This window comes from Alternaria ethzedia (genome assembly GCF_023757985.1).
Source record: "Alternaria ethzedia strain BMP 0044 chromosome Unknown scaffold_12, whole genome shotgun sequence".
Classification (NCBI taxonomy): Eukaryota; Fungi; Ascomycota; class Dothideomycetes; order Pleosporales; family Pleosporaceae; genus Alternaria; species Alternaria ethzedia.
In genome coordinates this window covers 843,012-868,415 of record NW_026056205.1, presented here as the reverse complement: position 1 = coordinate 868,415, position 25,404 = coordinate 843,012, and the positions used below count along the sequence as shown (strand labels likewise).

The window sequence follows — 25,404 nt, the reverse complement described above, 5'->3', positions numbered from 1 at the left end:
TGAATGCTTCCATGGCTCGGCATCGGGCCCTGAAGTATTATCCGGTGGCCCTGCAGCGACGTCTCCCAAACATGCACACGGCGGAAGCTTGCGCTGCACCCTGTTTACATGGCGGCAGACCACCTCCTTCATAGTCCCTAGACCTGCCCGTCGAGATCGCTGATCAAGTTATAGTGATTGCGCATGCAGAATCTCAACGTACGTCAGTGATCAGCAAAGTCATTTCGTGATCATGACAACGCGAGGCTAGGTGCTGAATAGAGGCAAGCATGGGGCTCCGTTGACCTGGCGATCGGACTTGAAGCTTGATTGTTACACCCTGTGCCCTTGGAAAGACGGGATGATGTCACCGCTACTACACGTGGGGTCGCGCGTCCGGCGCAGGGACGCAGGGACCTGTAGTGCCCTGCCCCACCACCCACCAGGCATCAAACTTCACCCAGCGGTTCACGACACGCATGCTCGACTACACACGACTAATCTTGATGCTCACTTGATCAATAATCGCAACGTGGCAAGCGCGCTCAAGGCGCAGTATAACGACCGCAAACATCAGTTGGCTAACTCTTGTCAACACGGGTCAGCCACCGTGGAAAGCTTGCTTTCATCGTTGATCCATCCTTCCATCCCTGCTCATTCGCCTCTTATAGTGATATGCAAACAAGCGAACAAGGACGGCCTATCACGAAAGTAGATGAAATCTAGACCTACTCGGATTGCCAACTGAATGACGTCCTCGACGTGCTGGGCATACGCCGTGGTTTGTGGCTGCGCTGTTTCATTCTGGGCACATGTCAGTCAGCACTCATGCTGAGACTGCGAACGGCAGTCACGAACCATGACGTAGCTGCTTGAGGTCCGGGGAGCATATAAGCAGTGCTCACCCTGCACTTAAGATAGACCTCATCAACATCCACACCTGCAACTTCAATCAACTCGAATCATCAACCACCTACATCACACCACCCCAAACTAAACCAAACTATCACCTTCAAGATGACCGACGCATTCCGCAAAGACACCCACACCAAGCTTGGTGAGAAGATGGTACGCCACCTTCACCTTCCATTCTCCACCACCTTCACTAACACTCCCCTCAGCAACCCCAATCTTCCAAGTCCACTGGCACCAAGATCAAGGAGTCTCTCACTGGCACCGGCGACAAGGTTGCCCGCGAGCTCCAGCCCGACTCCTCCAAGACCAACACCCAGTCCACCATGGACAAGGTCGGCCGCAGCAAGGACAACAACGTTCACGGCTCCACCGGTGGTAGCATCGTCGACAAGGCCAAGAACACGCTTGGAATGGGTCACCACACTACCGGAACCCACACCACCCACACCCACGGCAGCGGCTTGTAAGCGTTGTGCTTGCTGTTGACGATGGAGGAAGGAATTAGATACCCAACTAAGGCATTATGAGATACCTTGCCTGCGGGCTAACGAATTAATATCCTATTACACTACGACTTAATGCCTGTGTCTATGTTTGAACATATCGCGTACGCTTGATCTTGGTGACCTCCTGGTGTTATGAAATTGTCACTGTCTATCAGCGCAGCGTAGCCACTGTGCAGCTCCTAGAAATCGAACGTGGTATAAGAACTAGCATGATTGAAATAATCAATGGCGTCAAGCCAAAGTGTTTGCGTGATACTAGACCAACTCTCGTACAGCATATGGCTAATCTATAATTTACATAACTTCGTAATAGTTGCGGAAGCTGCGAATGTACGTGCGCAATTGCTCGCTACAGGTATGAACATGGAACTCGCGATCAAGTAGGCATCGCCATCACGCCATTCCACCCGCCTGATGCGCCTGCCCCTCCGCCTCTACCACCACGCCCAGAAGGCCTCCCTGCCGTTGCGCCTCCCGATGCTCTACTGCTGCTGCCCTTCGATGCCCGCTTCTTGACACCAGCAGAACCCTTACCAAAGCTAGCCCTCTTGCGAAAAGAGCCCTTCTTGTATCCGGACCCAGAGGCTTTCGATCTACCTCTTGCTGCTGGTGCCTTCGTTGCTTTGGATGTAGAAGGGGCTGCGCCGCCACCGAGCTGCGTGTATTTACTGTTGAACTCCGCCACAGCTTGGTTCGGGAATTGGCTGAAGTGATGACTCGTGTGAACTGCATCATCGCCGTCCTCGTCCTCGTCGCCAAACTCACCATAGAAGGATTCCTCTTCAGATTCTTCTGCAATGGGTACTTCCTCTTCGTCCTCACTACACAGGTCCACGACGAGCCGATGGTTTTGGTCGACAACTTCCTCTTCGTCATCATCGTCAATCTCGTGAATGACTCTGGATTGCTGGGGTCGGCGATTACGAAGCTGTGGATTCCGAGGTACTGGTGTGTCGTCTCCGTAGAAGTTTCTTGTGTTGTCCACCAAGGCCAAAAACTGCCTGCCATACAGATCCACCATTTCCGGCCTGATACCCGGGATAGTCTTCATCTCATCCAGATCCATAGGTAGATCAAGACCCATTTCACGTAGTACTGTGTCTGTGAAGATGGCTTCACGGTGGTTTTTCTTGTCTTCTATGCCCTTCCTCAACTGCTTGGCTCCGTTCATGAAGTCTCGCAGAACATCGGACTGGAATTCGCTGAGTCCTTCGGTGCGTTGATCTGTAGTAATTGGAGCTCCGACACCCTTTGCTTTCGTGCTTCTTGATGGCTTGGCGACACGTATTGGCGCAAAATCGTCATCAACCACGAAATCGTCCGCCTCGTACCCGCGGGCGGTCTTACTGCGGGCGGGGTGTCGTGGAGCTTCGAATGCATCGTCATCGTCGTCGTCCTCTTCATTATAGGCAAACGATCGGATCTTCTGCTTCGGTGCGCGTACGGGGGAGGGAACATTGGTAGACGGAATCTGAGTTTGGGTTTTCTTTGCCTTCTTGACAGCGGGTGCTTTCGCGCGCGCTTTCTGTGGCGAAGAACGAACTTGAAGCTTGAGCTGCTTTCGTTTGCTCTCGTAGTCGTTGCGTGCCGAAGCAGGCTACAATCGTCAGTATGTAGAATACAGTCAGGGCAGTAAATACATACGTGTAAGTAGTTCGTCGCGAAGCCAACTTTGTTCACCTTGCTTCTTTCCCTGAAGGCCCCAGCGTCGAGCAGGTGTTGGAAGATGCGTTCGTTGTCACCGCGTTCCAAGTCCTTGCCGTAGCCCCATCCATACTCTTCTAATCCAGAGCGTTTGATCTTCGCACTGCCCGCGCCACGGAAAGCGTCCACGCACTGGTGCATCGTCACGTTGTCCTCGTGTACCTGGCTCACAAGTTTGATGGCCATGGCAGCGTAGTCCGTGAGGTCTTTAGTAACAAACGTCGCATCTGAGCGACAGTTGTCGCACGTCGAGTTGCACTTAGAGGCATCGAATGCTTCACTAAAGTATCCGAGTACTTGAGCGCGGCGACAGTCTGCTTTGTTTTCGCAGTACTGGATGACAGTTCTCAGCATATCGCTCAGTCGCTGTTTCTGCTCCCAGCTACCTTCGCCTTCCTCGATCATCTTGCGCAATATTCTCGAGTCGGCATACTGATAGTACAGGTAGCACTCTGAACGTTTGCCATCACGGCCAGCTCGACCGGTCTCTTGGTAGTAGCCTTCCAAACTCTTGGGCAGCGAGTGGTGGATCACATATCGTACATCAGGCTTGTCGATTCCCATACCAAAGGCGATGGTAGCCACTATGACATGATATTCGTTCTTCTGCCATTTGCGTTGGACTTCGGATCGGTCTGCGGATTCCATTCCTGCGTGGTAGTGATACGCACGGATGCCCACATCGGATAGCTTCTGGGCCACTTGCTCACAGCTCTTTCGTGACAAGCAGTATATGATGCCGGATTTCCCAACGTATCTCTCTTTGATTAGATCCGCGATGCTGTCGATGACACCTTTGGCTTTTGGCACAACCTCGTAAGACAAGTTGGGGCGGTTGAAACTCTGGGAGAATTGACGGCAACCCTGTATACCGAGGTTTGCTACTACGTCAGTGCGGACAAGCTGGGTCGCAGTCGCGGTCAGTGCAATAACGGGTACTCCTGGAAACTGACGAACGACGTCTCCAAGTGCTTTGTAATCTGGCCGGAAGTCGTGGCCCCACTGACTGACACAATGCGCTTCATCGATGACGATGCGGGCAAGATTGCCCCCAGAATGCAATTGCTGGAAAGCACTGATCATTCTCTGGTTCTTGCTGAGCATCTCGGGTGTTAGATAGAGGATCTGTATGAACTGTTGGGGATCCCGCTGACGTAGCCCGTCCATGATCATGTTCTTTTGTGCTGCGGTCGATTCTCCGTTGATCAGAAAGGCCTGCATCCCAAAGCGCTGTTTGCAGGCCTCCACTTGATCCTCCATCAAACTCAAGAGCGGAGATACTACGATGGTGACTCCTCTTGTCTTGCCTGAGGTAATTACTGACGGAAGTTGGTAGCAAAGAGATTTGCCACCTCCCGTAGGCATGAGCACAAAACAGTGTTCGCCAGACAGCGTCGTGTTTATAGCTTCCAACTGTCCTGGACGGAATCCTCGCAGACCGAAGCGGCGAATGAGGGCGGTCCTTAGATCTTGTGACCAAGGGAAATTCATACCAGGATGATTCTTAGCAGGCATATCCAGCTGCTGCTTCTTCGGTGAAGCTTGCTGGGCTGGTTTAGGCTTGGCTTTATTGGTAGAAGTTTCGCGGAACACCTCACGAGATTGTGTAGTGACGTGATTCCCAGCCCGCTCGCCCTTCCAATCAAAACCACCTGGTGCCTGATTCTCAATGTTGGTGATCTCGTGAAGGAAGTCATCATCGTCGTCCGGTCCAAATGCCTCACCAAAATCATCGTCGTCATTGATCTCAATGGGTTGGTGAAGTTCGCCCATGTTGTTGCTGAACAGGGTTTCGTTCTCTTCAAAGTCAAGCTCGCCAAACTCATCTGGTGTGTGTTGCGGAGCTACTGGCCTTGATCGCTTTGGAGAACGTCGGCGCTCTGGCGTCTCAGGCACTCTATGGGATCGCTCTTTTGACTTCGCTTTTTGCTTTCCTGCCATGCCATCATTCGCACGGGCACGGGAGCCTAGGTTTGGGGGCGGTAGTGGGGACGCAGCTACTTGCTCTTCTGCGAAACGGATATGCCGAGTAGGCGTCCACAGTTCCTGAGCGGGAGCCTCGGGTGGCCTACCGTATTGTGTCTGGGGGATGCGATGTGAGCCTGCATCCCTTGACGCTTTTAGGTGTGGGCGGACCGGGCTCGCTTGGGTTGATTGTATGACCACATTACGGCTGACTTTCGTTTCAGTCTTCACAAGAGGTGTTGACTGCTGCTTGATGGCTGCCGCATCCAGGAGGTAAAACATCTGGATCAGAACATCCTCGTTCATCTTGAACAGTCTGCTGAGGGTTTCACCGTCCGCTGCATCAAATTGACCAATGTTCAAGTCATCCTCTAGCTTCTGTTTGACCCTCTGCCGCTGCCCGATTAGTTCCTCGTGTTTGGATTTCAAGGTTATCAATTGCTCGACTGCCTCTTTTCGTGAACGAGCGCGTTCCATCCTTTCTTGTTCGCTTGGATCAGGCTTGCCAAACTCGGAAAGATGTGCTACAAACGCAGCCCTGGCATTATCCCATGCCGAGCTTGCAGCGTTGAGGTGTTTCTGCAATCTTTGGCCTTCAGTGCCCAGGAAGGTATCCATGGATTCTCTGATGGCATCTCTCCTTTCCTTTGCAAGTTCGGAAGAGCTTGGTACGCGTTTTGTGGAGGCAGGCACTGGTGTGGGTGTAGGCCTTGCAGCCTTCTTTGGAGACTGAGACTTCGCTGGAGTGGGCATAGAGTCCTGTTCCGGCTGATATGGGCTTGGACTTCTTATGGTCTTCGAAGGCGATCGCATGGGAAGCTGCGTTTGACTGGCACCTCTGGTGAACTCGGTCATCGGTGTTTTCTCGCGTAGTTTCTTCCCCGTTGTTGGAGTGGGTGATTTCGTCCGGGATTGGGTATCGATATCCATCTCATCCAGTGCACCAAATTCTTCATCCTCCGAGTCCAAGACCGCATGCCCAACCCTCTTAGTGCCAGGTGTGTCCAACCGTCGATCATTTCTAGCCATAGCCCCGGTCTTAGCGAGATCGTTCTTCCGGGGCGAAGGACTACGCGTTTGCTTCCCCACTTTGCGAGCGGGCGCATTTTCCGAGGGTGCGCGGCTCAGTGACTTGCGTTTACGGGGTTGTGAGGCTATCGCATTCTCTGCGTTCGCCATTTGTCTCTCCTCCTCTTCTAATTGCAACATAGCTTCCAGGTCGTCGTCTTCTGCTGTCGCGATATGCTTTGACTGTTTGCCTACACCGTCTACGATGGTTGAGTATGGTGGAGGAGGGCTGTCGGGGGCCATGACCATATCGTCGATATCGGGGAAGTCATCATCGTCGACGAGCTCTGGACTGAGCGCATGAGCCTTGCGAGCAGGTCTGGGAGACTTGGTGCGACGTAGGTCTGCCTCGTACTCGTCGCTCTTTCGTTTCCGACCCTTAGAGGTGCGCTTTGGAACTGGAGAGGAGCGACCCGCGTCGTCACCAGTGAGATCGATTGAGTCGACATCAACTGGCTCGCGGTACTTCGTTCTCGCGGTAGCATGTTGGGAGGCAGGTGTGCCAGTAGTCCCAGTGATACTCCTCACATTCGCTGATAGATCTTGTATGTTGTTCTTGAAACTTCCAACATCACTCGGTTCCTTTCGTTCCCTGCCTGCTGATTTGGAAGAGGATACATGTTCAGGCAACCCCGCTAAGATGAGTCTAGGCTTTCCACTCGCTGGAGTGTGCCTCAATCTTGCCATATCCAAGGTCGGGTCTTCCGTGCCTGGCGGGTTGTGTATATCAATAGTCCGTGTTCGAGCGAGAGCGCGGGGTGGAGCGGGACGTTCGGCTGGTAGTGCTGGTGGGGGTGGTGGCGCGGAGGCAGCTTCAGGCTCATCGTATCCTGCGTGGTCGTCCAAGAAGGAAGAATGCTGTTGTGAAATCGTAGCTGAACTCGTCGGAACTGCGTCGGGATCGTATGCAACGAGCGAAGCCGCGGGCGGAATGAAAGGCTTCTCTGCGATCAACCACTTGAGATGTTTACTAAGATTGTTCTGAGGCATGAGAGCGTCGCATCGTCGGTGTGAGTCCGCATGAATATTTTACGCGTCGGTCCGTGTAGGCATCGCGGTTTTGCAGGCGTAATGGTGGCGATGTCACCGATAGCATCGTTGACCGTGTTGTGCTAACTCCGGAACGCGCCGCGCTAGCACCAAGTCACGTGCTGGGTGGATGCCGAAGAACGTCGAGTGGACCTGCCGCTTTGGAGTCAAACGTGCCGCTTACTTCACGAACCCGCTCAAGACAGCCAATCGCGAAAGTGGCCCGCTCGATGGATCAAAATATGGCGCAGGTTGCGAAGGCACATGTCGCTTCCGGCTATCCTAGGCAATCATCGCGAAATCTAGACTCTTCATAGAGTCAGACGCGTCCCGTCACTCGTACAAGCACTTCTCGCGCCAACATTTATATGCTGCACTTCTTCACGTTCCAACATCCACGTCGGGAACGAGCTGTGAATGTTCCCAGTTCTACTTCTATACGCATCAATTTAATCCATCATGGAGGTCCCAGCTCACGAGCTGTTCCAAAGACTGTCGACGTCGATCTCAAAGCTACACTCAGGCCCACCGCCTGAGAATGTCCTTCCCTCAACGAATACGTTGAGTGCTGCTCGCTCTATGCTTCACTCCCACCTCCAGAGCCAGGGCGTGGGTCTCGAAGAAAGCATACGGCACATACAAGAGGACCTCGCCCCAGCCTTCAACAGTAGTTCCCGCTCTCCTAACTACTACGGCTTTGTAACCGGTGGTGCGACACCTGTAGCACTTCTTGCCGACAACCTGGTCACAGCCTATGACCAAAACGTGCAAGTTCACCTACCAAATGAGACCATCGCCACAGACGTGGAGGATCGAGCTCTTTCTCTATTGTGCGAGTTGCTCAATTTCGCACCAGAGCAATGGCCACACCGCATATTTACCACAGGTGCGACGGCAGCCAATATCCTGGGGCTGGCGTGTGGACGAGAGTATGTGATTGCTGAAGCCTCAGCACATCGTACAGACGTCGAGATTAGCGTTGGCGAACTTGGTATCACGGAAGCTATGCGGAAAGCTGGTATCGACGAGATCCAAATCTTGACCACGGTACCGCACTCATCGCTGAGCAAGGCGGCAAGCATACTAGGTCTGGGGCGGACGAGCGTCAAGTGTCTAGGAGAGCCAGATGCGCCGCACAAATTCGACATGCAGCTACTCAAGAAGTCTCTTGAGCGACCTGGTGCCGCATCGATCGTGGCTATCTCTGCATCCGAAGTCAACACAGGAGTCTTTGCGACTTCTGGGTTAGAAGAAATGCAGGAAATGCGAAAGCTGTGCGACATGTATGGAGCATGGATACATGTGGATGGTGCGTTTGGGCTCTTCGGCCGCATATTGACCTCATCCGCGTACTCCTCTATCACCCAGGCTTGTGAAGGTCTTGAGCTTGCGGATTCGATCACAGGTGATGCGCACAAGCTGCTCAACGTGCCATACGACTGTGGCTTCTTCTTCTCTCGACACCGCAACATCGCTGAACGCGTATTCCAGAATCCCAACGCGGCATACCTCGCTTCCGGGAACGACGCGAGCGCCATCATGTCACCGCTGAACATCGGACTCGAGAACTCACGACGATTCCGAGCGCTGCCGGTTTACGCCAACCTTGTTGCGTATGGCAAAGACGGCTATCGTACGATGTTGGAACGACAGATTGAACTCTCGCGAGGAATCGCAAGATATATTCTGGAGACTGATGGATATGAGCTCCTCCCTCAGCACGATACCCGTCAGGAAGAAGTCGTAAACAGCATATACATTATCGTACTGTTCCGTGCAACAGATGAAGCACTGAACAAGCAACTGGTCAACAAGATCAAGGCAACGAGGAAAATATATGTGTCAGGTACAGCATGGGACGGGAAGCCAGCTTGTAGATTTGCAGTTTCTAACTGGATGACGGACGCCGAGAGGGATTTGCCCATCATCAAACAGGTGTTGCAAGCCATATTGTCCGACAAAGAGAGTGTACAGTCGTAATAGCGAACTGGATTTACAAGAATGAAACGAGTATGAGCGTACTACATGTCCTCCATCTTGTACACTTCGTATACTGGCTCCTCGTATGGGTGTGCTCTGCTTCCATCAGCGATCTTGATCATCACTGGAGATGGACAGACTCACTTTTTCAGTGCTTCCACGGCCTTGACAGTTATGTCGCGCCCCATGCACATGGCCTCGACTCTGTACTCATCCACTTCTTGTAGTTCACCAGCCTTGCCAATCTAAAAGCCGTTGTCAGACTTCACTGTTCATCATACTGTGGCTCTACCTATGCCTAAGAAACCTACGTGAGGGTCGGCAGCGTTGCCCGGTCTAAATTGTCCCGTTCCTCTGCTTGTGAAGCAAACTTCGGTGTAGCCCCCCGGGCCTGGATAACGCCCTGCACCGGCACTAAAGACAGCGGTCTTGCAGGCGCTGAGGGCAGAGGGAGGGACGAAGAATACAATCTTGAACTTTTGCAGACTTGATGCCATGATTACGCAGGTAGGAAGCGATGAGTATGACAGTTATACAAAAGAGATTGGAGTACCCGCAGCCTTTTGGTATCTTTCGTTATATGACTGCAGCTGAGATCCACGATTATGTGGATGTAGCCAATCGCAACGGTGCCTGGGGCGGGGCTACCTTCACGGCAGCTGCACAGCACCGCATATGGTAACCATGAGCAGTTTGGTATGTGTGAGGCAGACTCTACCAGCAAAACGCGAGGCCTAATAATGGGAAGTCTGTCTAAGATCAGAATCAAAGGCGGTCAAGTTTGGTGCAGTCTGACGGTTGAAGGAAAGGTGGCGGCACGTTAGCCCCGCGCCCCGCTACAGGCAGACCGCACGTGTCAGGGTGTTTGTTTACCTGTGCGCACAACACTAGGAAAGTGTCAAGTTGCACAAGGATACTCCGCGCGATTCGCGCCCAACCACGATCAGCCCACAGCCATAGCAATCATGGCTTCCATGTCCCCGAGGAAATCTACGCGCGCCGCTGCGACGCGCCGAAAAGCACCCGTTGTCGACGACTCGGACCATGAGGAGAACAGGACCCCTACGCCCGAAGTCAAGCAGGAGGAGGAGGAAGAATTCACACCGGCGCCCGCGCCACTCAAGACGGGACGGGGACGGGGGAGGCCTCGGAAGGCTGCAGCCCAGAATGAAGAAGCGACACCCAAGCCCGCAGCGAGGCGGCGGACACGCGCCACAGAGTCGGTCGAACCCACGCAGACGCTCACACCCGCGACAGAGAGGACCACCGGGGCGGCTTCACCCTCCAAGGCGGTGCCCAAGAAGCGCGGCAGGAAGCCACGTGCTTCTGTCGCTGCACCTCCGGCTGAGGATACCTCGCACTTGCTCACGCCTGAGCCTTCAATATCGCCCGAGCCCGAGGTTGAGCAGGCGTCCGAAGCCACCGTTACACCAAGCTCGCCGCTCGCCGATAGTACAAACGACACGGCAGACGATGCCACGAATGACATGGTAGACGATCCTACGAGTGACGCTGCGAGCGATGTTACCATGACCGACCGAACGCCGGAGCCTGCACCCGCACCTGTGCCAGAACCCGTACCCGAGCCTGTCGCTGAGGTTACCCAGATAGAAGCGAAAGACGAGTCGCCCGTACCGGAACCGAAGGTCGAGGTCGAGCCTTTATCAGAGCCTCAGCCCCCAGCCAAGGTCATGGAGGATCTCGGCACACAACAAACTATGCTTGAGCCTATAGATATTGTGGTCAAGAGGCGAGCGGCAGGTATCCCCGCGTTGCATGAGCCTGTGGCGCCTAAACAGCGGACAGTAATCACCTGGCTTGTCCTCAATAACTTCAAGAGTTACGCTGGCCGACAGGCGGTTGGGCCCTTCCACGCCTCCTTCTCCTCCGTGGTGGGACCGAACGGCTCCGGGAAGTCAAACGTCATCGACTCGCTTCTCTTCGTCTTCGGTTTCCGTGCAAGTAAGATGCGACAGAGCAAGCTTTCCGCCCTCATTCACAATTCGGCGGCGTTCCCGGACCTGGATTACTGCGAGGTCGAAGTCCACTTCCAAGAAGTCAAGGACCTCCCAAACGGCGGCCACGAAGTCATCCCTGACTCAGACCTCGTTGTCTCTCGAAGAGCGTTCAAGAACAATTCGAGCAAATACTACATCAACAGGAAGGAGTCTACATTCACGATTGTCACGACCCTGCTTAAAGACCGCGGCGTGGATCTCGACCATAAGCGTTTCTTGATCCTGCAGGGTGAGGTTGAATCGATCGCGCAGATGAAGCCAAAAGCACAGGGCGAACATGACGATGGTCTGCTAGAGTATCTCGAAGATATCATCGGCACGTCCAAATACAAGACACCCATTGCAGAGTCAGAGGTCGAAGTGGAGACCCTGAATGAAGTCTGTCGTGAGAAGAGCAGCCGTGTACAGCACGTCGAGAAGGAGAAGAGCAGTCTGGAAGAGAAGAAGAACAAGGCGCTCGCCTACATTCGTGACGAGAACGAGCTGGCCTCGAAGCAGTCCACCCTCTACCAAATATATGTGTCCGAGTTCGACGATCACATTCAAGTCACCCAGGAATCTGTCGGACAGCTCCAGTCGCAGCTTGATGAGGAGTTGCAGAAGCACCAGGGTAACGAGGAAGAGATCAAGGGGCTTGAGCGACAATACAAGACTGGCGCGAAAGAGTGTGAGCAGCTCGAAAAGAAGAACCAGGAGTACCAGAAAGAGGTGGCCCGCGTTGACAAGGAGACGGTCAAGTTCGAGGAGAAAAAGAAGTTCCTGGCTAATAAACAGAAGAAGCTGGAGAAGACCAAGGAGACAAGTGGCTATGGTCGATCGGAAGCAGACAGCCTCGCCAAGCAGTACGCTGCGGACGTCGAGCGCTACAACGAAGAGATTGCTGAACTCGAGCAAAGCATGGAGGTCGAAGCGAAGGAGCTCGAGACGATTCGCAAGAGCTTGGCTGGTAAAACACAGGGTCTCTCCGACGAGATCGCCGCAAAGCAGAAATCTTTGGAACCTTGGAGTGCGAAGATCAACGAGAAACAGTCCGCTATTGCAGTTGCCCAGAGCGAGCTCGACATCATGCGTGAGCGTGAGAATGCAGGTGCCAAGGGTATTGCCGAAGTCGAAGCAAAGATCGAGAGCTTGGAGGAAGCCAAACAGGCGAAGGTTGCAGAACTTGATGAGTGCAAAGCCGAGAGGAAGCGTGTCGAGAAGAACGTACAAAAGACACAGGCTAAACTTGAGGAGATAACTCAACAAGAACCGGCGCTGAGGTCGAAGCTATCTGGCGCACGAGCCAAGGCAGATGAGGCCCGGGCAAGTCTCTCTTCCGCTCAGACTCAAGGCAACGTTTTGACGGGTCTGATGCGTCTGAAAGAATCAGGACGTATCGATGGATTCCATGGTCGACTCGGGAACCTAGGCACCATCGATCAGAAGTACGACGTTGCTATCTCTACGGCCTGTCCGCAACTAGACAACATGGTTGTAGACACAGTAGAGTCTGGTCAGCAGTGCATTGAGTACCTACGGAAGAACAACCTCGGTCGCGCCAACTTCATTCTCCTGGATCGCCTCGCCAAGCGTGACATGTCGCCAGTGCAAACACCCGAGAACGTGCCACGTCTTTTCGACCTCGTCAAGCCTAAGCACGAAAAGCTCAAGCCTGCATTCTTCCAGGTTATGACAAACACGCTGGTCGCCGAAGACCTTGACCAAGCTGAGCGTATCGCATATGGCGCGAGGAGATGGCGAGTCGTCACCCTAGACGGCAAGCTTATCGACACTGCGGGTACCATGAGTGGTGGTGGAAGCAGAGTAGTCAAGGGAAAGATGTCTTCCAAGCTCGCGTCTGACGTCTCGAAAGACCAGGTCACAAAGCTCGAGCATGACCGCGATACGCTTGAACAGACCTTTGCTGAGTTCCAACAAGAGCTGCGGGAGCTCGAGACTGCGCTGAGAGACCTCAATCAGCAGATACCCGAACTAGACACCAAGTCACAGAAGCTTGCGCTGGAACTTGAGAGTTTTGATCGCAATATTGCGGATTCTCAGCGCCGCATCAAAGAGCTAGGTAGTGAACAGACATCCACGAAGACCGACAAGGGACGCATCGCATCGCTGGAGAAGAACATCGCCACGATGGAGAAGGAGGTCTCTAAACTTCGTGCAGAGACTGAGGATATTGAAGCGGAGATCAAGGCTCTTCAGGACAAAATCATGGAGATCGGAGGAGTCAAGCTACGAGGTCAGAAGGCCAAAGTCGATGGTCTCAAGGGACAGATCGATACATTGACCGAGCAAGTGTCCAATGCACAGGTCGCGAAATCAAAGGAAGAGAAGCAGTGCGTCAAGCATGAGAAGGCACATAACGATGCCATCAAAGAGCTCGAAAAGCTTGCTCTTGATGCCGAGAAGGTTGAAGATGATATGGCTTCACAACAACGCGACGTTTCCGGGATCCGACAGCAGGCCGAAGAAGCGCAAGAACAGCTCGAGGCCAGGAAAGAAGAACTTCAATTGGTCAAGAAGGAGCTCGATGAGAAGCTGGGCGAGCTCAACGAGACGCGTGCGGTCGAGATTGAGATGCGCAATAAGCTTGAAGAAAGCCAAAAGACTCTGAACGAGTACCAGAAGAAGCAAGCATACTTCCATGACAAGCTAAGCAAGCTCGCATACCAAAATGTCACCGACTTGGGCGAGGAACAAGAAAACGGAGGTGACGGTCTCCCGTCTTACAGCAAAGACGAGCTTCAAGACATGGACAAGGCTACTCTCAAGGACCAAATCGCCCACTTGGAGAAGAAGAACGAGTCCACGCAAGTCGACCTAGCGGTCCTCGCCGAGTACCGCAAACGTGTCGAGGAGCATGCTGCGCGCTCCACAGACCTCGCTTCTGCTGTCAGCGCCCGTGACGCTGCAAAGCACAAGTGCGAAGAGCTTCGACGTCTTCGCAAAGAAGGTTTCAAGGCTGGTTTCGACATCATCACTGCGCGTCTCAAAGAGATGTACCAGATGATTACCATGGGTGGCAACGCCGAGCTCGAATATGAAGATACACTCGACGCCTTTTCCGAGGGCATCCGGTTCTCAGTAATGCCTCCGAAAAAGTCATGGAAGAACATCAGCAACCTTTCCGGTGGTGAGAAGACATTGAGCTCTCTAGCTTTGGTGTTTGCTTTGCATCACTACAAGCCTACACCGTTGTACGTCATGGACGAAATCGACGCGGCGCTAGACTTCCGCAACGTGAGCATCGTGGCGAGTTACATCAAGGAGAGGACGAAGAACGCACAGTTCATTGTTATCTCACTTAGAAACAACATGTTTGAACTTGCATCGCGGCTGGTCGGCGTGTACAAGGTCAACCACATGGTAAGCTCATCTCAAGTGCACACTCAATGGCTTCAGCATCGTTTACTGACTTATTTTAGACGAAAAGTGTTACGATTGAGAACAAAGACTATATCATTAAACAGGCTTGATGATTGGTGGGCAACGAAGACTCTTGCGATTGGTGTTTGGTGTTGGGAGTAAACTCGCGGGCACGTATTCGGTATGAAGCGGAATGGGTTGGGCTAGCTGCGATGATACCATACTGAGATGCATGCGGCCTGGTACTGAACGAATGCAATGTTGAATGTCATTATCATTATATCTATAAAACCTCGCTTTGAGCACTGATATACCTAACTGAGCGTCCAAGGTTGCGCGAATCTACAGTTGCACGGAGCTAGATCAAACTAGCTTTGCTCGCTCTCCTCCCTTAGGCTCTTTAAGTGGCAGCAGTGTAGTCAATTTCACTTCCCGTCCCTTTCATCAGGCATAGCGGCTGCCTGCGCACACAACAAAACTTCTCGACCGAGGCGTTGCTACGGTTTCCAACTCCCACGCAATCGCCCCTCGCCACCTCGGACCTCCACCTCATATACCGCTTACACTTGTCTTAGCTTTGACCATTGCTAACAACCTACTCAAGTACGTCAACACGGGTTACACCAACTTTCGGCCTACACCACATACCCACTTCCTGCCTCTGCCCCTACCTATACCTATACCCGCAACCACTGCACGTTCTCCACCAACACAATAGTGCACTCCTACTTCACCAGCACCTCACAACTTGAGCGCGCGACTACGTCAGCCGCTCACAACACCATGGCCCACGTCACTAACTCCGTTCCCACCCCCTTGAAAGGCCACACAACTCGAGATGTTAGCAGCGCAGAAGAGGCGGCGGCAACTCCTATATCCAAAGCGAAAAAGACCTCTGAGAGCCCTCGAGTCGAAAAGAGCAATGGCCAAACTACGCCTAAGCGAACTCTTCGCAGTACCAAGTCTACCCAGACCACTCTGAGCAAAGACACAACAGTCAAATCTGTCGAAATGACGGCTGTATCAGAAGAATCAGATTTATCTGCATCGGCGACAAGCAGCGATGAAGGGGTTGCTACAAGGTCAACGTCCGGGACTGAGGAGAACTCTCGCGTAGACCGCAAGGCCAAACCATTCGTCACCTCTTCGAAAGACCCTCGCGCCGTTGCTCAGGAAGATTCGTCACACGGCAAGAAGCGCGCGGCAGAAGACAAGAAAGGCGGTCGAGCTAAGCGTCAAGTTCGATCATCCCAGGAGCTGGGTCTGACCTATAACAGCATCAAGGCAATCAACATGCCGCCGCGTGGTCTCGTGGCCGGCCAAGACCCTCCCGCTCCCACACCCGGTGAATCTCCCTACGGTGACACAGAAGATCACCAGAACAGTATGATCATCTACTTGCTAGATGATTTGGAGCACACATACTCGCAGGCGACTATCTTGTACAACAAGGCATTCCCAAACGATACAGTGACGGATGAAGCTGTACGTCGCCGCCATATTCGGTCTCTCGAGCGCTTACAGAAGCGTTACGGTGCAAGGCCTGCTACGCAGATTGGCGTAGTCGGCAGGAACATCTCGAGACGTGGAAGGCCGCGTGCGCCCCGTCTAAGTGGTATTCAGCCCGAGAAGGACTTGGTTGCTCCCTCCGAGGAGCAGACCGAAGGCGAAGGCGAAGGCGAAGTCTCGGCCCTCGAAGAGACTTCGGCGGATACATCGATTGCTTCTTCGAAGGGTGGCTCGGTCAAAGCCATGAAGCAGGCTCAGCGCGAGAAGCGGAACTACAAGAGCCACGAGTTTGACAAGGCCTGCATTGTTGTTTGGCACGATGCTGAAGGCATGTCGTTCAAGGACATCCGCAACAAGCTCGAGGAGCGTGGATGGTCCCTTGGCGTGCCCACGGTCAAGAAGGAGTATGCGAAAGCTCGTGCTCGCATCTGGGGCACGTCACCAGAACCTGCCGCCGACGATACTGAAGAAGGTCATGGAGAAGTGATCGAAGATGAAGAAGACGGAGACGTGAACATGGAGGAGGAGTCAGTTGAGCAGGAGGAGATGTGAGTTGGAGACGACGGGGTGGCAGGCGTCACCGTGCGGCGACCCGATAGTACAGGTTGGAGGCGACAAGGACTGGACATATGATTGTAAACGTAGCAGTGCGATCACCTGATACATTGCAATGTTCTATTGAGAATCCCCACATCCGTGCACATTGCGTGAAGTGAATCTTGAACGCGGCGATGCTTGACCGTTCTCTTTGACTAGTTTTAGCTCAGCGCACGGGCCACTCCGCCGCGGCCTTGAACCGCGACTGGATTCCATCACTTGTACACGACACAGAGCCATTTGGCTGTATCGACACCCGCGCCCCCGAACGACCGAGAAGCCCCCCGAAGACGCACGCGAACAACCGACGCAACCACCCGGCCTGTCTCTGTGGCGCCTCGCAGTATTTCGAGCGCGGTGATAGCGTGAATGACGGCGCGCGCACCCCTCAACCGCCCTTCTGCCTCGCGGCGCGCTTTCACTTTTTGCGCCTGAGTCACACGCCTATATTAATACCTCAACTCCCCTCCAACTCCCTGAACACGTCCAGCGACGCTTAGCTCCCATAATACCACACGCGACCATGGCCGACGAACACCCACCCCAGAATGTCGGCGGCGACTCCACCGCGGACAACGATGAGGAGGACTTCCGCAAGATCATGCAACAGATGTCGCGGGGCGCTGCTGAAGGCGAGGAGGATCTCCTGGGTGGTATCGCGGACCGGCCGCTGGATATTGGCGAGAAGGCCGACGACGCAGTCGATTACGAAGACATCAGCGATGACGACTTGCCGGACGAGGAGTTCGCGTCGGGCGAGGGCGCCGATAGCACCCAGAACTTCAGCGGAACTACTCTACAGGATTCTGGCGGCGCAGGTGACAACGAAGACGTCGACATGGACGACCTCTTCGGCGACGACCACGACGATAACGATGATCTCTTCGGCGACGATCCCAGCCACTCCGACCCGGTGCAAGAGTCCGCGCGACACGAAGACGACCCTCTCACCTCCATCGAAGACCTTGTCCAGGAAGGCTTCAGTAGTGTCGCAGAGGATAAGCCACAGTCTGCCACCCGCAACATCGCCACCAGTGTCGCACAGCAAGAGGTGGAAGAGGAAGACCCCGAGGTGCGAGAGCAGCTGGCTCTGTTCGCACAGTCTTCGCGCAAGAAGGATGAGCCGGCGGCTGCACCCGTAAAGACATCGCGGGAGGAGTTCGAGAAGATCTGGCCCAACTTTGAGGCGGACAAGCCGCCACGCTTCTTCAGTCTGGTACCTCGAAAGCGCGCTTTCTATATCCCCAAAGTTCCGCAAAAGACACCGAGACCATTCCAAACCAACAAGCTTACCTTGGACCTTGCGACGGACCAAGAAAAAAGCTTCCGGTTGCATCCTACGACCACCACTGCCAAGTCAGGCCGGCAGCAAGAAGAGGAGCAGGGTGGTCTCATCCACATTACCAATACCGCCGACGAAGATGGCGATAGCGAAGATCAGTTAGAGTTGGACAACCTCGACACCATCGACGACCGTGAGATGATCGGCAATGTATCCTGGAGCGACCTACGGATTGCCTGTGAGGATTGGGACGTGCCAGATGGTGCAAGCGATTTGACCATGTCCGACGGGAACCAAGCACCAACGCCGCCTGATAGCATGGGGGGCATTGACTTCGAGCAGTTATCGCCGAACAAGAAGCGGAAGCTTGGAAGCCGTGAGCAGCCCATCCAATTCTCCGTATACGATCACATGGACCTACCCACCTGGGACGATCCCGAGCTTGAGACGGCGCGACTGTCCAAGAAGATTCTTCTCGACATGAACGACCCCCATCTCCTACTGGATGTGCAGCAGCCCAGTGCAGAGCCACCGAAACCTCGGACATTGGGTGTAGGCCTCAAGCGCGACAGCCGCGGAAGTCTTGCGAACCCCATGTTCAAGCGCTACAACATCTCCAACGATGAGGCCTACGACGCGCTCAAGGAAAGCAGCCAACAGAAGGTCCGTAGTACGATTGGCCACATGAACGTTGAGCACAGCTTGCCCGCACTGAAGCTGCAATATCCTTTCTACAAGGTTGCGCTGTCCGACCGCGAACTCCGGTCTTTCCACCGTCCTACTGTCACGTTCAAGCCCGGTGAGCGAGCTAGTATCTCAGTCCTCAAATCTGTCAAAAGGAAGCACAAGAAAAACCTCAAGCCATCCGAAGCTTTCGCGTCAGCAGAAGACCTCAACATTGGCGATAATTCTGACCTCCTCCTTGCCGAGTACTCGGAGGAATACCCTACCACGTTGTCCAACTTCGGTATGGGTGTCAAGATTCTCAACTACTACCGTCGGAAGGACATGGAAGATACTGCGCGACCAAAACCGGAAGATGGTATTGGTGAGACCTCGGTGTTGCTACCGCAAGACAAGAGCCCATTCTCGCTGTTCGGTCAGGTTGAGCCCGGCCAGCAAGTGTTGACGCTTCACAATGCCATGTACCGAGCTCCCGTGTTCAAACATAAGCCCGAACAGACCGATTTCCTTGTGAGCAGAAGCTTCACTGGTGTTAATGGCCCCAAGTACTACATGCGAAACATTCCAAATCTCATGGTCGTCGGTCAGCAGTTTCCTTCTGTGGAAGTGCCCGGTACACATGCCCGCAAGGTTACTGAAGCCTCGAAGAAGCGATTGAAGATGCTCGCGTTCCGCTTGTATCGAAAGGGACAGCAGAAGAATGCGCGTCAACCTTGGGTCAGCAACGAGATGATCAAGCAGCATTTGCCTGGTACCGAGATTGCGCAGAATCGCTCTCGAATGCGAGAAATCATGAAGTACCAGAAGGACATTGGAACTTGGGAGCCGGTGCCTGGAGAGACTGTTCCCGAAGAGCCGATTCTACGCACTTGGATCAAGCCAGAAGATGTTTGTCTGATCGACTCGATGCATGCTGGTGATAAACAGCTGCAGGACGCCGGCATCAAGTCGAACGAGATCCGTGACGACGATGAAGAGGCTGACAACGAGAACGCTGACGTCAAACTCGCGCCATGGAACACAACAAAGAACTTCCTCAACGCTTGCGCTGGCAAGGCTATGTTGGAGCTTCATGGTGACGGTGATCCTACCGGTCAAGGTCTGGGTTTCAGTTTCATCAAGGTTTCGATGAAGGGTGGTTTCAGAGATGTTGGTGAGAGTGCAGCTGATCGTCTCGATAACAAGAAGATGAAGGAGCTTGGTGGCCACAGCTACAATGTCCAGCGTCAACAGGTCATGTACGAGAACGCCATCAAGCGCATCTGGAACAAGCAGAAGGAGAGTCTATCTGCTCAGAACCCGCCCTCCGACACCGAAGACGATGTGGACTCTGCTGTAAACCACAACAACACAGGTCGCCAGCGTTCCGAAGTCGGCACCCCGGCCGTACGTCCTGATGATGAGACCATGTCACAAATGTCTCGCAATAGCAATGCGGACAACAGCGGCAAGAAGCTCAAGATCACTCGCACTATCAAGAACAAGTACGATGAGTACGAGGATGTCACAGAGGTCATCACCGACCCCGCCGTTATCCAGCTCTACATCAAACACAAGCGACAGCAGCGTCTTCTCAACATGCGCATCGAGGACATCAAACCAACTGGCGATCCTGAAGTGGACAGGGCCCAACAGTTGAAGTTGAAGGCAGAGTTAGCACGTCTAGCTCGCAACATTGAACGCCGTGAAGGTCGTGAAAAGGCAAAGGGTATGCACAAGTCGCAGACCGGAGAAGGTGGTGCGACTGGTGGACCAGGCAAGGGCGGAGCAACACCTCGCAAGTGCGCTAACTGCGGCGAGGTGGGTCATATCAAGACCAACAAGAAGTGCGTAGACAATCTTCCCTTTCTTCAACGAGTTTACTGACAGATTTTCCACCAGGCTCTGCCCGCTCCTCAACGGCCAACGGAAGCAGAACGACACATTCAGGGACGCAAGTGCTGCATCTCCCGCCACCGTCGTTCCTGCTACTCCATCCTTCGCCGGCTCACCGTCCTAGAACGACAACGTCACTAGCGGCACAGTGACTGGCTCTCCATCCACTGTTCATAATCCCGGGGCACCCCATTAGTAGAGGACATGATCGAGATGCAACAGCTGCTACGTATCATAACTGGTTTTTCAAGTTTGTACAAGGACATTCGTCCTGCACGGACTATCTGACTATTAACGCATCATGTGTGGTGGTATGAGCATGGGGATTTCGAGTCTTTTTCTCTTTCAATGCATAGCATGGCGTTGGGCGGACCAGGTCAAAACGGTACTCGGAACCTGGGCTTACTTCGGTAGCTCTCATGGCGTTTATTCTTTTGTGAGCACAGGTCTTATGTGCTCCGCTCGTTGACACTCGAGCAAAGTAATCTGTATAACATGTTCCCTGCAGAGGGGCGAAATGAGAGTAATCATTCATGAATTGTGCTTGTCCATGTTGGTGATCATGTCACTGTTTGTCGATAGATGATCATGCCAGGTTGGTCGACTTGATCTGGTCATCCACATGTCCTCTATTTCAGTAGAGTAGAGGACGTCACGTACGTTGCGAAGAAATACATGATAGTGCATCCACAGTCTCATACATTGACTATACAAGAAGATAAGAAAGAGTTGATACAGACGGCAAGAAAAAATCGCACAAAATCCATGTGAACTCTCTCGCAATGCTACGTTCACTTGAAGCAAAAATGCTTTCCCATGCAAGGTTGGTCTCCAAACACCTCCGCCAATATACACATTCCTATATTCGCCTAAAACCCCACCTTCCATATCCTACACCACCCCATTATTCATCCAGATAACCGATTTTGCAGAATTGGTTCAGACTCCGCACATCCAACTGAGCGGTAAGCAATGCGCCGAGCATGGTCTCTTTCCGAGGTAAGATGTCTGCCTTGACTTTCCACGAGCTACCGTTGAAGTTGAAAATCTCCATGTCGTCGTCTTCATCTTCGTCATAGTCGTCCTCATCATCGTGTTCCATGTGCCCGTTTGTTTGCTGTACGCCCTTGACCAGCGGTTCACCACCCTTTGACTTGTCACCTAGGCGTTTCAGGGTTGATAGCGCGCGATGGACGATGAGCTGGAAACCTTCCCGGTCATGGTCCATGGGCCGTTGGCCGCGGTGATTTGGCGGTTGTGGGGGGTGCGGTATGGCCGCATCGGTAGCGGATAGCGACATGGCGAACTTGAGTAAGCTATGCGCCCAGCCGTCTTCCGACTCGAGCCATGAGCGACAGATACCAGTCTCGGGCCCTGGAGCTAGGCTGGCGAGTATATCTGCCGCCAACATGCCCTGCATCAGGTATGCTTTCCGTGACTCTGCAACACGCGCTTCGAACATGCGCACCTCCTTGGGGCGTGGCTCTTTCATCTGGTACATTTTGTTTTCAATGTAGTTGCGGTCCGGCACAACGGAGATGGCGAGGGCGAAGGAACGCGTTAGGAGGTCGTACGCAGGGATAGATGTTGCCTCGTTGATGAATATTTGCTTGTAGTAGGTCCGGTTGGGATCATCGCGAGCGAGGAGTTTGGCAAGACTATCAACGGCAGAAGGGAGATAGCGGTGGATTTGCGGGTTGAAGGGTGTGAATTTGACAGGCTCAGCGGGTCGCGGAACTGGAGCAAAAGCGCAGAGGAAGTGCAACACGGCGTATGCGTCTTCACGATTTGGCAACACAACCTTCGCGCTTGTGTTAGAGAAGAATGTGACTACATCCTTCATGAAGTCGAAGGTGTTGATGTGTGATCGTAGCAACAGTACGCGGGTTCCGACAAGCCGTATGAAGTTTGCGAGAAACTTGATTACTGGAGCGCTGACCAAAGAGTCGTGGTTGACTTCGAGGAAAGAAAGGTTTCGGAAGATGGTGGTGATTGCCAGCAGCCGGTCTGCAGTACGGTCGAGCATGTACTCCTTCGTACCAGCCTGTGGGAGTTCTTGTAGTGCCGAGGCTTCCTCGCGACAGTGATGTAGGACGTCCTCGTATGGGGTGAGATCGATGATATCAGTGACTTCGGGATTGTCGTTGCCTAGTATCTCCAGCTGATCTTCGGCGTACTCCACCAGCACTTCTGTCAAGTCGTCGCAGTGCGACAAATTGAACTGGACGGTGTTGTCATACGTTATCCGCGTCAAGGTATCCAGACCCAAGCGCACCTCCGCATGTAGTCCCGACTTGATACTCATGATGATGGCACGAACGTCGATCACACCCATCTCCGGTAATAACGGAACATTTGGTTTGTAGTTTGTGATTGTGTCGATCATGTTCTTGAAGTTGTCGGAGTCGAAGTCGAGACCTCCCCATGTATCTTGCGTTCGGTAGGCGGGCTGATAGACCCTCGTGCCATCATCTTGCTCGATGACTGGTTTGCGTTTCTCGGGCTCCTCAACGGCGGCCGCGGCTGAATCTGCGGCGGCGTTCTCTTCTTGCTTCATTGGTGACGACTGCGATTGGCCAGGCTCTTGTCCCTGAGTAGGTGTCCCTTCCAGCTGTCTGCTGAGGCTTTTCCGCGCGTTTCCGTCCGGCTGTGGTGTGGTGCCGTTGACGCTTGGTAGCGCTGCATTGCTCTGTAAAGGCGTCGACTGGTGTGGATGTGGGGAAGGGTCGAGTTGCTGATGCGGCTGTTGGGCAGGCGGAAGCGACTGCCGTTGCTGCTGTTGCTGCTTCATCGCCTCCTGTGATCTCTGTAGTTGCTGCAGATATTCCTGGTGTCCTGCAGCATTGACTTGTTGTCCCGGCATAGTCGGTCTTGTTGGCGACATCTGCTGACCCACAGAACCCATCTGGTTCATCTGGCCCATTTGACCCATTTGATTCATCTGTCCCATTTGGCCCATCTGTCCCATCTGTCCCTGCGGAGGCATACCCTTCTGTTGCATTTGCTGTTGTCTTTGCAGATATGCGGTCTCGTAAAGGCTTAGGTTCTGTTCGTATATCTGGCGCAGTTCGTTGGGGGCGTTTGGGAACTGTTGTGGATGTATGTTCATCATTTGCGCGATTCTGGGCCAACCGTTTTGTTGCGTCACAAATCGATGGCCCTTGAAGCGCATGACGGCCGCGTAAAGGTTCTGGAGATTTGTCGGCCGACCGGCGCAGAGTGGTTGGTGGTTGAAGGGTCTATTATGCTGGGCCATCAGCGCCTGAACATTCTTAATGAACTGGTTGTATTGCGACTGTTGGTTCTGCGCTTGCCCTTGAGCCTGCATCATGTTCTGTTGCATGCCCGGATGCTGCATTGGGTTTTGCATTGGATTCTGCATTGCGCCTGGCATCTGCGCGCCTGGCTGCTGCCCTTGTCGCGCAGCCATGTTGCTCGCGGCAAGATTACCCAACTGCTGCTGCTGTTGCAGGCGCATTGCGTATTGCCTTTGCGCCTCTTGCTGTCGACTCTGGAGATTTTGTGATAGTTGCACCGACTGTACGGGGAACTGGTTTCCGGAATTAGCATTGAAGGCTTGATTCATAGGTGAAGCCTGGAAGTTCATGGGCGACATCTGCGGCGCGTGGGGATTTTGCGCTGGTGAGGCCGTGTTCATGCGCTGGCCTCCCATCTGGCCGGGCGCGAAGTGCTGGCTCTGCATGGTGGGCGAGGGCGTGTTAGTGAAGCCTTGCTGGTGCTGGAAGCCGAATTGGGCTTGCTGTGAAGGTGTCTGAGAGCGCGATAAAGATAGAGCGGCGCCGGACGAGTCTCGTTTCTGGGGCACCGAGGGCATAGGATTGAACGGGCGCGCGCCATTCATCTGGGGTGTTGCGATTGCGCTCGGGTCGATGAAGCTCGACGGATCGTACATGCCGTTCTGGGGGGATTGGAAGTCCATGATGGTGCGCTACTGCCGCGAGCAGTCAAGAGCGGCGGCGGGCAGGGAGGGGACAGGCGCGTGAAGGCAAGGACGAGGAAGAGAGCGATAGGCGCACGTGAGTGTCTGGGTTGGATATGGCTAGTGGTCCGTCAGCAGGCATGTTGATGTTTAGATGGACGCGCCTCTAGCAGCAGCCCTCCGACGAGACGCAGGCGCAGGACAGGGACGCGGCAGGCGGAGGCAGGATGAGATAATACACACCGGGCGCGACAATAGACCGACGCTAAAAGGATCTTCTCATCAGGGCAGGACGGATAACGAGTGGCTTTGAATGCGGTCGATAACTTGACGCACCGCAGACGCGCTTTGCGGACTATGCGTTGCTGAGAGCGGAGGAAGGAACAGTTTTCTTGGCGGAATCCCAGCCTCTACTTACTCTAGCCTGGTCGGGAGCATCACGAGACCTAGCAGTGTCCGCGACTCCAAAACAGAGCGCACGTCGCCCGCAGAGCAGAAGCAGCCGCAGAGTCTCCAAAACATACACGCAGGCCACAGTCGCATCCGGAGCCGTAGACGCGTTCGCGCGTTGCGACAGACCAGTGGAGTGCCTGCGTTGCCGGCAACTCACAAGCCTAGCCTAACTCAATTTGATTTGATTTCTCCGGGTCTTTGGCCGTCGTGACACGGAAACACACGTCTCTCCACTTATTACATCACTTTGTTCCTGCAGGAAATGGCGCTGTTATCGCACACAGCTGGGCGTCGAGAGTGGGCACACCCAGACCGCTTGACTCTGCGTCGAGAGCCCAGCCAACCGTTGAACCGCCCCAAGCTACTCCCAGAGTCAGCGCACCAGTGTCCTCGTCCGATACTTGACGCAATCCGGCCTCTCTGCTCTGCCCTCGAATACGATGCAAATTCGCAACAATCCTATACCCGTTGGTGATCGGCGCGTCACACGCCAGCAATCTACCATGGCGACTGGGGGTATACATGTCAGATTCGGCGCTT

At 53.8% G+C, this 25,404-nt stretch overlaps 6 protein-coding genes across 6 annotated transcripts; 5 read left to right on the top strand and 1 right to left on the bottom strand.

Moving 5' to 3' along the window:
• Nucleotides 1–996: 996 nt before the first annotated feature.
• J4E87_005845 (uncharacterized protein) lies at nucleotides 997–1,361 on the top strand (the record flags this gene model as incomplete). The annotated part of the gene is made up of 2 exons (XM_049377450.1): nucleotides 997–1,047; nucleotides 1,101–1,361. The coding sequence occupies 2 exons, from the start codon at nucleotides 997–999 to the stop codon at nucleotides 1,359–1,361; spliced, it is 312 nt and encodes a 103-aa protein (XP_049233076.1).
• A 6,264-nt stretch (nucleotides 1,362–7,625) lies between these two features.
• Nucleotides 7,626–9,146, top strand: J4E87_005844 (uncharacterized protein; the record flags this gene model as incomplete). Its single annotated transcript, XM_049377449.1, has 1 exon — nucleotides 7,626–9,146. One exon carries the CDS (start codon nucleotides 7,626–7,628, stop codon nucleotides 9,144–9,146), a length of 1,521 nt encoding a protein of 506 aa, XP_049233075.1.
• Nucleotides 9,147–10,111: 965 nt separating this feature from the next.
• On the top strand, nucleotides 10,112–14,634 carry J4E87_005843 (uncharacterized protein; the record flags this gene model as incomplete). Its single annotated transcript, XM_049377448.1, has 2 exons — nucleotides 10,112–14,524; nucleotides 14,584–14,634. 2 exons carry the CDS (start codon nucleotides 10,112–10,114, stop codon nucleotides 14,632–14,634), a joined length of 4,464 nt encoding a protein of 1,487 aa, XP_049233074.1.
• A 673-nt stretch (nucleotides 14,635–15,307) lies between these two features.
• On the top strand, nucleotides 15,308–16,585 carry J4E87_005842 (uncharacterized protein; the record flags this gene model as incomplete). The annotated part of the gene is made up of 1 exon (XM_049377447.1): nucleotides 15,308–16,585. The coding sequence occupies one exon, from the start codon at nucleotides 15,308–15,310 to the stop codon at nucleotides 16,583–16,585; it is 1,278 nt and encodes a 425-aa protein (XP_049233073.1).
• Nucleotides 16,586–17,153: 568 nt separating this feature from the next.
• Nucleotides 17,154–20,595, top strand: J4E87_005841 (uncharacterized protein; the record flags this gene model as incomplete). Its single annotated transcript, XM_049377446.1, has 2 exons — nucleotides 17,154–20,422; nucleotides 20,478–20,595. 2 exons carry the CDS (start codon nucleotides 17,154–17,156, stop codon nucleotides 20,593–20,595), a joined length of 3,387 nt encoding a protein of 1,128 aa, XP_049233072.1.
• A 780-nt stretch (nucleotides 20,596–21,375) lies between these two features.
• On the bottom strand, nucleotides 21,376–24,174 carry J4E87_005840 (uncharacterized protein; the record flags this gene model as incomplete). Its single annotated transcript, XM_049377445.1, has 1 exon — nucleotides 21,376–24,174. One exon carries the CDS (start codon nucleotides 24,172–24,174, stop codon nucleotides 21,376–21,378), a length of 2,799 nt encoding a protein of 932 aa, XP_049233071.1.
• Between the last annotated feature and the right edge of the window lie 1,230 nt (nucleotides 24,175–25,404).